We start from the raw sequence: 13615 nt of genomic DNA, 5'->3' as shown, positions 1-13615 counted from the left end.
TAATAATTATATTTTCCAGTTTTACATCATCAAAGAAAATACTTCAAAAATTTTCAGCAAATGAGATGTATCAGGTTAAAATATTCTACAAGTCTGGGAATAGGTGCATGAAATTAGCAAACCGTCAAAGGAGGGGATCGGAGTCTGGATGGGGGAGGAGCTGGAAGGCAAGAGCAGAAAAGAGGGGAAGTTACGTGGAGAGTGATTCACAAACTTAGTTGGAGGGGGTAACATCAAAACTGCTGTTTCCTCCAAAAACCTCTGATTTGACTGCAAGCTGTGGAAAGTGACACCCAGGGTGTTCCAGCCCTTGAGTTTTTTAGTGCAGTGAAAAGTGCAGAAACCGCCAAATACAGATTCATAGTATAAGAAGAAACAGATCAGTTTCTGCTTTATTCATTCATCTGAATTTGAGCCATGGCTGACACAGCAGAGAAGCCCAAGGAAAAAGTGAGTAATAATTTCTGGTTCAGCATAAATGTGAGATTCCAGATTTATCCTACATTAAGCTACACTTGGTGTCATCACAGTTCACAAGAAATAGGTAATAATTTTTTCAAAAATTGTGTTTCTCACTGACTATTTTCTGTAAAATATTATTAAGATATCTGATAAATCCTTACAGTAGATATGAAGGCTACAGTGAGTTACCATTGATAGGATTATACCATATCTTTTCAAGTTTCAGTGCTTTAAATTACAAACTGAGATAGATGGGTGTAATATTGTGTGCCATCATCATCATAAGGTGCGTTATTTTGACATGCATTGCATCATTTCTTCCTGTTCCACTTATGAATTTTTAGTATTGCAAATAAATGTCATGAATTCAACAAATTTTTTCATCTCACATGCCATTTGGCTATTTCAGAATACAAATTCACTTTTCACTATTAAAAGACTTATTGTTTTAGCCATACATTTTATGTAAGATATAAAAGAGAGTGATATAATGAGAAAATGAAACTCAGAGAACTAGTAGGAATAAAAGACTCTGAGACTTTCAATTAAACTGGATAATGACAGCTGAACCAAGAATGGTAATTACTTCTTATATTTAATTCAACTTTTTGAATTTTACTGACTGACTAAAACTAGCGAAACAATCTAAAATTGTACCTATTGAAGTTTTATGCTGGTTGTTGATTGATAACAATTTAAAAACTGTTCATTGAATGCACTAAATGCTAGCCTCATCACTTTCTCAGATACCCGATAAAAATCATGGCTTCTACTTTTTAAATTGGTTACGATATGCCTATTTTGTACGAGCTGATTGTTATCATATTCTCCATCACCGTTCTTGCAGATTTTACGGTTTTGCTGTTTTCTGACTTTCATGCAATGTTTATTCATTCATTTGTATTCCTGAGAAGTATATGTCCTTACCAAATTGTCTCCACTTATAGCTCTCAAATTCTTTCTTCTTTTTGGATCACCACGAAAAATTTTTCAGTGCAGTTTTGATTCAAATAAATACTTACTCAGATGAGATTGTTAATCTGTATGTTACCAGCTAATTCTGAGTGTAACATTTGTCTTAAGTCTCTCTCTTCCTTGTTTGATTATCACATCTTAAGTTGTTCTCTTTGTCTGAATTTTCTGCTCTTGAGAAATTAGAAGGAGCGATCTGCTTTACATAGTAAAAAGTTTTTGACAGCCAAGATCTTTTGACAGATATAACTGTCATCTCCAGACAGTTATATCTATTGAAACCTGTTGTCAAAAATAAAGATGAATCTATGTGGTCTTATTTACTGAAAGTTTTCTACCAATTGTTCTTTTCAATTCATATGTCTTGTCTGAAAAACCTGAAGTAGTATATTATTCTATCCAACATCTACTAGCTTCATTCTGCTGTTTTATTTGTTTAACTTCACTGTTTTAGTGAAACGTAGTGTGAGACTGGTATCTTTTGAAACATTTAATTCTGTTATTTCTGTAAGTGTCTCAGTCACTTATAAGAGTGAATTCTTCATTCAGTATGTGTCATGAATTCTTATAGATACCAGAATCACTAACTGACTTAGTGTTTCTTTGATTTATACCATTAATGCCAAATGCTAATACAACAATGAAAAATGTTTGCCTAAATTCGTCTTTCATTTCTTGCCTCTCACTCTGTGCCACTGCCTTGTGTCTTGTATCAGCATTTCTTTCATTTCACACAAGTACTCAGAAAATACATTTTCTTGTTCATAGTGTATCAATAGTATGATACCTCCTTCATTTTGTGAATATTTCCTTATATAATTGTGGTTCATTGTTCAGTGGTTTTCATTGCATGAGGACACCTGATGTTTTTGGTATTGAATTAATGTGTGGTATGCACATAATACTAAATCACTTCCTAGTGTACATAGCTCCACTGCAGTTTTTAGCTCAACTGTTTTCATGGTTCAAAGAGCCTCTATTACTTGGGAATTAATTACTTAGCTCTTTTGCACACATTCTCACTCCCACATTCAATAGTTCCTTTCCGTTGCTAGGCAGTATTACTATGCTAGATTAGGCATGTATAGCAATGTGATCATGGATGTTATACTTCCTTGAGGTCTGTTGCTCTCGTTTATTACATTCCTTTTAAAGAAATTAAGAGTTTCCATAATATAGATGAATAGTAGAGGAGAAAAACCTGAGATTTTAAAGAGTGCTTTACATGAGATTCATTGTTTGTATCCTCTCAAGATTCTAAAGCTCTTTTCTATTGCAATTTGAAAGTCCTGCATTTGAGATTGCCCTAAATGTCATACCATATTTCAGATGACAATGAAAATAGGTATGATAAGCACTTTTTAACTTTCCCACTACCTCAGACTTTCAATGTGGCAGCTTTTACTTCTACACTTACATATATTCTCCACAATCTGCCTTATGGTTTGCAGTGGAGGGTACTTTGTGTACTGCTGTCACTTCCCCCTTTTCTGTCTGAGTCATGTACACTTCATTTGAAGAATGATTGTTGGTAAGCCTCAGTGTCAGTTCAAACCTCATTACTTTTATCCTCATGGTCTTTTTGCAAGACATATGGAGGAGGAAGCATTATATTGGTTGACACTCAGAATTTTAACAGTAGACCACACTGTGATGCAAATTGCTGCTCTTGCAGCATCTGCCACTGGAGTTGACTTAGCATCTCCTTGAGGTTTTTGCACTTACAAAAGAAACCTGTAATGAAACATGCTGCTCATCTTTGAAATCAATCCTTTCTGGTGTGGATCCCAGACTGACAAGCAGTCTCCTGCCACACCTCAGTAGATGTGATGCCACCAGCAGTCGATCATATGTTTGCTCTGAAGATGGCCCCTGCAATGAGTTGAATCCTGTCGGCACTAAATAAATAAAAAATTGTGATTAAGACTCTTTTCTTTATTCTGAGTTAAATTATAGCAATCGCTGCTTCTCCACAACAAAGTTGTCCAGACATATAGTAAAGGTCTTTATATCTATGTATTCACATTAGATTACATTACTCAATTTTAAAACACTTTGCAAGTTTAAGCCTAAATGAAATTAGCATCTTAACTGTTACCAACTAGTTCCTCATAGACAGAAAGTATGTGAAATGTGGATCATCATTTTGAGCAATGTGGAATTTTTGTGAGACAGTTTTTTACTGTGCACCACTAGTTAATTTGTCTACGAGGTGTGACAATAAAGTACTGAGACTGATTTTCTTTGCAAGATGTGGCAACTCTAGACTTGCATAGGCGCAAAATCTTTGACCTTGATCTATAAACTGCTTCTAGTCCAAGCGGCACATTGACGCAACTGCTCAGTCATAAGTTGTGCTGTAATAAGTTAACACATGTTTGTGTCTCTCGTCATGGAAATGGAACTGCATAATATTGCGCAATGGTATGCCATTTCTTTTTGTGTTAAATTGGTTGAAAATGAGATGATAACTTACGGTAAGCTCCAGAAGGCTTTTGGAGAGGAGGTTATGTCAAGAGCTCAAGTTTTTCATTGGCATAAAATTTTTAGTTATGGCAGAATGAATATTGAAGATGAAGAACGCTGTGGACGACCATCAACCTCGCGAACAGATGTCAACTTGGCCAGGGTGCGTGATCTCATATGATCTGATCAAAGATTATCCATGAAAATGATTGCAGAAGAACTGAACATCAATTGATAAATAATAATAACTGAAGATCTCGGTATGAGAAAGATTTGTGCAGAAAATGGTCCCCAAAAATCTCACACCACAACAGCAAGAAACAGGGAAAAATGTGGCAGCCAATCTGCTAGAGCAAATGGAAATCAATCCAGAATTGTTGAGCAGTGTTATCATTGGTGATGAAAGTTTGTTTTTTCAGTACGATCCAGAGTCAAAATGCCAAAGTTCGCAATGGTGCTAAAAGGGATCACCCAGACCAAAACAGCTCACAGGTCAAAGTCAGAAGTGAAATGCACTCTTATGTGCTTTTTTGATTCCAAGGGAATTGTTCATAAAGAGTAGGTGCCTCCTGGACAAACAGTTAACCACTATTACTACAAAGAAATTTTAGAAAGACTTCGTAGAAGAGTTCTTCGTGTCCAAGCCAGCATTGCTGATGATTGGATTCTGCATCACAATAATGCGCCATCCCATACTGCTCTGTCAGTGCAGAATTTTTAAACCTCAAAACAAATTTCAGTACTACCACAGCCACCTTATTCACCAGATATCGCTCCTTGCGACTTTTTTCTGTTTCCAAGAGTCAAAATGGTGGTCAAGGGACACCATTTTCAAACAACACAAGATGTCTAAAAAGCTGTGATGAGGGTCTCGGAGGATATTACAGAAGATGAGATCCAGAAATTTTATCATCAATGGCAGAAGCACTGGATAAAGTGTGTGCAATCAGAAGGGAACTACTTTGAAGGAGACAACACTAAACTTGACTAAAACAGTAAGCAACATTTTTTCACATCAGTCTCATAATTTTTTTGTTGCACCTCGTATGTCTAATTGCTAAGCTGTTTTGTGAGAATGTTTATTGATTGCTGTAGTTGTTTTCTACTTTCTGCATTTGCTAGAATTATGGTACCATCAGCAAACATGATAAGTTTTATTGCAATGCCCATTTAAACTTAGATCATTAATATATAGAAGGAACAGGAGAGATCTCCATACTGATCCTTGAGGCATACCATATTTAATTAAATGATAACCTGATAAGCATTATGTGACAGTTTTAAGGCTTTTATCAATGTGCCTGATGTTTTCTGCTTGTTTATGATAACTCAGGAATTGATCCAACTACTGTGCAGGCCTTGATCTTCATACTGTTCAAGCTCTTGTTGCAAAAATTTATGCTCAACTGTTTCAAAGGTTTTTGATAGCTCAGTGTATGTTCCCATTTACTGTCTGTCAGGCACAGTATACACTTAATAAACAGTGCTAATTCTTGATCTCTTATTTCTGAATTGGTGTTGTTCTTTACAAAGGATATTATTTTTGATATCTTATAACAAGGTAAATTTGTAAAGGGCCTATAGTTATTTACATTATGCCTCAGGTTTTCAAAATCTCAGGAAAAAGTACCTGCTTGGAGTGAACAGTCTCTTAACTGAGTCAGTGGTTCAATTAAGTTACAATTATTATTCTTTAAGATTGTTTATACGACACCGCAAATACCTACAGAGTCTTCTATAATATTTGAGTCAAATTATTGCTTTTGTTACTTTGTCTCATGTGTCAGTGCTGATGTACACTATACTATAACATTTCCTTATTATATATTTGTTAGGTTGAGTACAACTGTTTGTTTTATTTCACCATATTTTCTGTAACTATACAAATTGTTACTTGATTTGCTACCTCTAACAGGTTTGGTACTTTTTGGTAATTTTCTTGTGATGTGATAGTATAATATTTTTACATAATGTTCTGCTTCTACCAGTTTCTTTTTAATGTTCCACGCTGTTTTTGCTTTATTTCTTGTGTTGCAGCATATTTTCATCATCTTACATTTTTCTCATTTTTCTTGTTACTTGGCATGATATTTTGGAATATTATTTGAAGTATATCATTGTAAAATTATTCAGCTTACATATTTGTGTATTAGTCTCTCTTATTCTGGCAGAAAAACTCATGTTCCACTTGTGATGAAGACATACTTCTAGAATACTCCTTATGGTAACAGTTTTCAATAAAAAAAATGCTACTTTTTAAGTGGTAGGTTATGATATCAGAAAAGAGCTGAATGTTTTTCTTAAGGTCTTAAAGCTGGAGTATGTGGGACTCCTCAGGGTTGCACTACACAAAGGAAGCAGCTACTTGGGGAGCAGAATAATTGTGGAAAGGACATGAGGGGTTTTTAGAGTAGGCGGTAGTTTGAGGTACTCTAATAAACACTTACCAGTCAATACACAGCAAGGAAAGTCAGACTGCATTCATAGTAAAGCCACTTTGGGAAATTTTATCAGTAAGTTGCTGAAATATTCATAACAAAGTTCCCGAATTTATTGGCCTCCAGGAAAGTTCTCAGGCTCAAATTATTCTCAGGACTGAGAGCTGAATTAAACCCAAAGTGGAAAGTTCAGAGACATTCAGCAAGTCATGGAACATGTATCAGAAAGACAGATTAGAGGCCATAGGAGGGGGAGTGTTCATCGTAGTTGACAAAAATATTGTTGCGAGTGAGGTTGAAACTGAGTGTGACAGTGAAGTTATCTGGTCACTTATAAAAGGTCTTGGTGAAACCAACTTAATTGTTCGATGTTTTTGTTGGCCACTCTATTCTGCTGTGATAGTTCTGGAGGCATTCAAAGAAAGTCTGTGGCCATTAGTGTGTCAATACCTAGATTGTGCAATACTAGTCAGAGGCGACTTTAATGTACCCAGCACAGATAGGGATGTCTATGGATTCATTGAAGGAGGTATAGACAGACAATCCTGCAAAATACTTCTGAATATGTTTGCTGAAAACTGTCTTGAGCAGCTATTTCAACAGCCCACATGCAGTGGAAATACCTTAGACTTTGTAACTACAAAGAGGGTGGACCTTATCGACAATGTCAGCATAGAAATGGGAACTAGGAATTATGACGTCATTATAGCAACAATGACTTTGAAAGTTAATGAATCAATGAAGAAGGCTAGTTGAATGTCTCTGCTAGAAGGAACAGATAAGCATTTGTTTGCATCTCACGTAGGCAGTCGATTGAGATCATTTATTTCCAGTGAAATGGACACAGAGGAATTATGGGCAAAGCTTAAGCAGATTGTAAATCTGCTCTGGGGAATTATGTGCCTAGTAAGTGGATTATGGCTGGAAAAGACCCACTACAGTTTAATAATAAGGTTCAGAAAATGCTGAGAAAGCAGAGGTTGTTGCACTCTTGGTTCAAAGGAGAACACACAAATGATGAAACCAAGTGTTAGTAGAGATTCATGCACCTGTGAAAAGATCTATGTGCAAATTATACAACAACTACTACCATTATAATTTAGTAAAACATCTGGCAGAGCCCCCCCATGAACCATGGACCTTGCCGTTGGTGATGAGACTTGCGTGCCTCAGCGATACAGATGGCCATACCGTAGGTGCAACCACAACGGAGGGGTATCTGTTGAGAGGCCAGACAACCGTGTGGTTCCTGAAGAGGGGTAGCAGCTTTTTCAGTAGTTGCAGGGGCAACAGTCTGGATGACTGACTGATCTGGCCTTGTAACAAAAACCAAAACGGCCTTGCTGTGCTGGTACTGTGAATGGCTGAAAGCAAAGGAAACTACAGCCATAATTTTTCCTGAGGGCATACAGCATTACTGTATGGTTAAATGATGATGGTATCCTCTTGGATAAAATATTCCAGAGGTAAAATAGTCCTCCATTCAGATTTCCAGGCGGGGACTACTCAAGAGGACATTGTTATCAGGAGAAAGAAAACTGGCGTTCCACGGATTGGAACGTGGAATGTCAGATCCCTTAATCGTGCAGGTAGGCTATAAAATTTAAAAAGGGAAATGGATAGGTTAAAGTTAGATATAGTGGGAATTAGTGAAGTTCAGTGGCAGGAGGAACAAGACTTTTGGTCAGGTGAATACAGGGTTATAAATACAAAATCAAATAGAGGTAATGCAGGAGTAGGTTTAATAATGAATAAAAAAAAATAGGCATGCGAGTAAGCTACTACAAACAGCATAGTGAACACATTATTGTGGCCAAGATAGATACGAAGCCCACGACTACTGCAGCAGTACAAGTTTATATGCCAACTAGCTCAGCAGATGATGAAGAAATTGATGAAATGTATGATGAGATAAAAGAAATTATTCAGATAGTGAAGGGAGACGAAAATTTAATAGTCATGGGTGACTGGAATTCGTGTATAGGAAAAGGGTGAGAAGGACACATAGTAGGTGAATATGGATTGGGGCTAAGAAATGAAAGAGGAAGCCATCTGGTAGAATTTTGCACAGAGCATAACTTAATCATAGCTAACACTTGGTTCAAGAATCATAAAAGAAGGTTTATACATGGAAGAATCCTGGAGATACTAAAAGCTATCAGATAGATTATATAATGGTAAGACAGAGATTTAGGAACCAGGTTTTAAATTGTAAGACATTTCCAGGGGCAGATGTGGACTCTGACCACAATCTATTGGTTATGAACTGCAGATTAAAATTGAAGAAACTGCAAAAACGTGGGAATTTAAGGAGATGCAACATGGATAAACTGACTAAACCAGGGGTTGCACAGAGTTTCAGAGAGAGCATAAGGGAACAATTGACAGCAGTGGAGGAAAGAAGTACATTAGAAGAAGAATGGGTAGCTCTGAGGGATGAAGTAGTGAAGGCAGCAGAGGATCAAGTAGGTAAAAAGACGAGGGCTGCTAGAAATCCTTGGGTAACAGAAGATACATTGAATTTAATTGATGAAAGGAAAAAATATAAAAATGCAGTAAATGAAGTCGGAAAAAAGGAATACAAACATCTCAAAAATGAGATCTACAGGAAGTGCAAAATGGCTAAGCAAGGATGGCTAGAGGACAAATGTAAGGATGTAGAGACTTATCTCACTAGGGGTAAGATAGATACTGCATACAGGAAAATTAAAAAGACCTTTGGAGAAAAGAGAACCACTTGTATGAATATCAAGAGCTCAGATGGAAACCCAGTTCTAACCGAAGAAAGGAAAGCAGAAAGATGGAAGGAGTATATAGAGGGTCTATACAAGGGCGATGTACTTGAGGACAATATTATAGAAGTGGAAGAGAAAGTAGAGGAAGATGAAATGGGAGATTACTGCGTGAAGAGTTTGACAGAGCACTGAAAGACCTGAGTCGAAACAAGGCCGCGGGAGTAGACAACATTCCATTAGAATTACTGACGGCCTTGGCAGAGTCAGTCCTGACAAAACTCTACCATATGGTGAGCAAGATGTATGAAACAGCGAAGTACCCTCAGACTTCAAGAAGAATATAATAATTCCAATCCTAAAGAAAGCAGGTGTTGACAGATGTGAAAATTACCGAACTATCAGTTTAATAAGTCACAGCTGCAAAATACTAACACGAATGGAAAAACTGGTAGAAGCCGACATCGGCGAAGATCAGTTTGGATTCTGTAGAAATATTAGAACACGTGAGGCAATACTGACCCTACGACTTATCTTAGAAAATAGATTAAGGAAAGGCAAACCTACGTGTCTAGCATTTGTAGACTTAGAGAAAGTTTTTGGCATGTTGACTGGAATACTCTCTCCAAATTCTAAAGGTGGCAGGGGTAAAATACAGGGAGCGAAAGGCTATTTACAATTTGTACAGAAACCAGATGGCAGTTAATAAACAGTCGAGGGACATGAAAGGGGAGCAGTGGTTGGGAAGGGAGTGAGACAGGGTTGTAGCCTCTCCCCAGTGTTATTCAGTCTGTATATTGATCAAGCAGTAAGGGAAACAAAAGAAAAATTTGGAGTAGGTATTAAAATCCTTAGAGAAGAAATAAAAACTTTGAGGTTTGCCGATGACATTGGTATTCTGTCAGAGACAGCAAAGGACTTGGAAGAGCAGTTGAACAGAATGGACGTTGTCTTGAAATGAGGATATAAGATGAACATCAACAAAAGCAAAACGAGGATAATGGAATGTAGTAGATTTAAGTTGTGTGATGCTGACGGAATTAGATTAGGAAATGAGACACTTAAAGTATTAAAGGAGTTTTGCTATTTGGGGAGCAAAATAACTGATGATGGTCGAAGTAGAGAGGATATGAAATGTAGACTGGCAATGGCAAGGAAAGCGTTTCTGAAGAAGAGAAATTTGTTAACATCGAGTATAGATTTAAGTGTCAGGAAGTCATTTCTGAAAGTATTTGTATGGAGTGTAGCCATGTATGGAAGTGAAACATGGACGATAAATAGTTTGGACAAGAAGAGAATAGAAGCTTTTGAAATGTGGTGCTACAGAAGAATGCTGAAGATTAGATGAGTAGATCACATAACTAATGAGGAGGTATTGAATAGAATTGGGGAGAAGAGGAGTTTGTGCCACAACTTGACGAGAAGAAGGGACCGGTTGGTAGGACATGTTCTGAGGCATCAAGGGATCACCAATTTAGTATTGGAGGGCAGCATGGAGGGTAAAAATTGTAGAGGGAGACCAAGAGATGAATACACTAAGCAGATTCAGAAGGGTGTAGGTTGCAGTAGGTACTGGGAGATGAAGAAACTTGCACAGGACAGGGTAGCATGGAGAGCTGTATCAAACTAGTCTCAGGACTGAAGACCATAACAACAACAAACAACATCTGGCAGAGAACCTAAGAAAATTCTAGTGCTATGTAAAATTGCTAAGTAGGTCTAAGGCTTCCATCCAGTCACTTGTTGACCAGTCTGATGTGGTAGCTGAAGATAGCAAAATTAAGGCCAAACTTTAAATTTCTCGTTTAAGAAATCATTTACACCGAAGAATCATACAAACACACATTGCTTCACTGCTGAACAGACTACCATATGGGCAACATAGTAATAAGCATCCGTGCCATAGAAAACAACTGAAGGAGAATCACAACAAATAAGACATCCAGTCCAGATGGACTCCCAATTGAGTTTTTCAAAAAGTACGCTACAGCATTGGTCCCTTACCTAAATTGCATTTATCATGAATCTCTCACCCAGCACAAAATCCCAGGCAACTGTATTTAACAAGTGCAACACATTCTCAGTTCTAATATAATAAATTTTCTTGAGGCCAGGAATCTCTTGTCCATGAATGAGACATTTAGAAAGCAACACTCATATGAAACTCAGCTTGCCCTTTCCTCACAGGGTATAGTGTGAACTATGGATGAAGGGCAACAGGCAGACTCCATATTTTCAAGAAAGTGTTTGACGCAGTGCCAGATTGCAGGCTGTTAAAGAAGTAACAAGCATATGGAATAGGTTCACAGATATGTGAGTGGCTTCAAGACTTCTTAAGTACTCAGTATGTTATCCTCAATGGTGAGTGTTCATCAGAGCTAAGGGTATCATCAGGAGTGGCCCAGGGAATTGTGATAGGACTGCTACAACGCTCTATAAACATAAATGATTTGGTGGACAAGGTGGGCAGCAATCTGTGGTTTTTTGCTGATGACAGTGTGGTGTGTGGAAAGGTGTCTAAGTTGAGTGATTGTAGGAATAAACAAGGTGGCTTAGACAAGATTTCTAATTGGTGTGATAAATGGCAGTTAGCTTCAAATGTAGAAAAGTGTAAGTTAGTGTAGATGAGTAAGAAGAATGAATCCATAGTGTTCGGATACAGCATTAGTAGTGTCATGCTTGATGCAGTCAAATCATTTACGTATCTGGGCATAATACTGCAAAACGATATGAAAAGAATGAACATGCAAATATTGTGGTAGGGAAGGCAAATGGTGACTTCATTTTATTGGGAGAGTTCTAGGAGATGGGGTTCATCTATAAAGGAGACTGCATATAGGTTGCTAGTGTGACTTATTCTTGAGTATTGCTTTGATGTTTGGAATCTGTACCAAGTCGCATTAAAGGAAGACATCAGAGCAATGCAGAGGTGGGCTGCTGGATTTGTTACTGGAAGTTTCGAACAATATGCAAGTGTTATGGACATGCTTCAGGAACTCAAATACAAATCCCTAGAGGCAAGGTGACAATCTTCTCAGGGAACATTATTGAGAAAATTTAAAGAACCAGCATTTGAAGCTGACTGCAGAATGATTCTACTGCCTCCAACACTTATTGCACTTAAGAACCGCAAAGACAAGGTATGAGAAGTTAGGGCTCATATAGAGATGCACAGACAGTAATTTTTCCATCACTGTATTTGCGAGTGGAACAGGAAAGGAAATGACTAGTAGTGGTACAGGGTACCCACCATCAAGCACTACACAGCAGATGTAGATGCACATGTAAAGTTTGAAAATTGTTTTTAATACTTTTGTTTTTCTAGTAAGCTCTCAAAATTTTACACTTAGCATTCTTATTTGTTTATTTATTTTATCTACATTATACATATTCTGTAGTTCCTTTCATATATGTGAGACACTAGGATGAACAAGATAAAGAATATACAAATTTAGATTACTTAGAACATAGTTATTCTATAAAAAGGGTTGCAAGGAATTAACAAAACATAAAATTACAACAAAACAGTGGGAAAGAGATTAATGAGATCATGCAAGGATTAACACATTATACAAAACCTAAAAAAACACACAACAAAAATATGTGCATACCTAGTCTATACTTCTCTGTTGAAAAATTCATCTCATGAAAGAAAAGTTTTTCCAGGTAAACACAACTGTAATATGAGGTCTGTTCAAAAACTTGTGGAACATTTACAATTTTGTGCCAAAGGGGTGTTGGGAGCAAAATGTTATTGGCATCCCTGCAAATGCCTGTGTTTAATGTGTAACTGCCGGAAGCTTCATTGGTTACATCTTCTAGTTATTGTTCAGTGCTGTATTGAGTAGAACATGAATTTCGAGACGGCAGAGTAGAAGAGCAATGTCTCTGCATTAAATCTTGTGTGAAACTCAAGAAAACCTTTACAGAGACACAAAAGACACAATGATGCAGGAAGCCTATGATGAAGAGTACTTAGGCCATATTCAGTGTTATGAATGGTTCATAATGTTTAAAAATGTCTGGATGGGAGTTAAAGATGACCTTCGTTCAGCGTGCCCTTCAACATCTAACAAGGATGCTCATGTCAGCAACATTAATGAAATTGTGCATGAAAATTGAAGACTGACTGTCTGAGAGATTGCAGAAGAATGTAACATTTCAGTTGGATCAGGTCATGAAATCGTGACACAGCATCTTGGAATGCGGCATGTTGCCACCAAGTTCATCCCACAACTCATGAGCTCAGACCAGAAAGACCTTCACCTTGCAGTCTGTGAGAGCTTTTCGATTGCATAAATGAGAATTAGGTGTTCCTTAAGAGAATCATAACTGGTGATGAGACATGGGACTACAGTTTATGACACCCACCTTCCTCTCCAGGTGGTGACTAATTAAAGAATTATTGTGTTGCTAATGGTTTGATATTAATTTTGGATGGGGCATCGAATACAAAGTGACAGTATTATCTGGAAGAAGTCAGTGTTGTCATAACTTGATCAATATTTTACTATTTACTTCACGAATAACAATTGGTGAAATAAA

The 13615-nt window shown here is 37.2% G+C and overlaps 1 protein-coding gene across 1 annotated transcript in view; it reads left to right on the top strand.

Moving 5' to 3' along the window:
- The first annotated feature begins 201 nt into the window (after window positions 1–201).
- The window catches only part of LOC126356108 (myosin regulatory light polypeptide 9-like), a 96308-nt gene continuing 82894 nt past the window's right edge, over window positions 202–13615 (top strand). The window contains exon 1 of the mRNA XM_050006808.1: window positions 202–450. Within this exon, the coding sequence (XP_049862765.1) occupies window positions 418–450 (33 nt within the window). The 5' untranslated portion in view covers window positions 202–417. The remainder of the gene's footprint in view (window positions 451–13615) is intronic.

This window comes from Schistocerca gregaria, chromosome 3, assembly GCF_023897955.1.
Source record: "Schistocerca gregaria isolate iqSchGreg1 chromosome 3, iqSchGreg1.2, whole genome shotgun sequence".
In the NCBI taxonomy this organism is placed as follows: Eukaryota; Metazoa; Arthropoda; class Insecta; order Orthoptera; family Acrididae; genus Schistocerca; species Schistocerca gregaria.
This window is presented reverse-complemented; position numbering and strand designations above follow the sequence as displayed.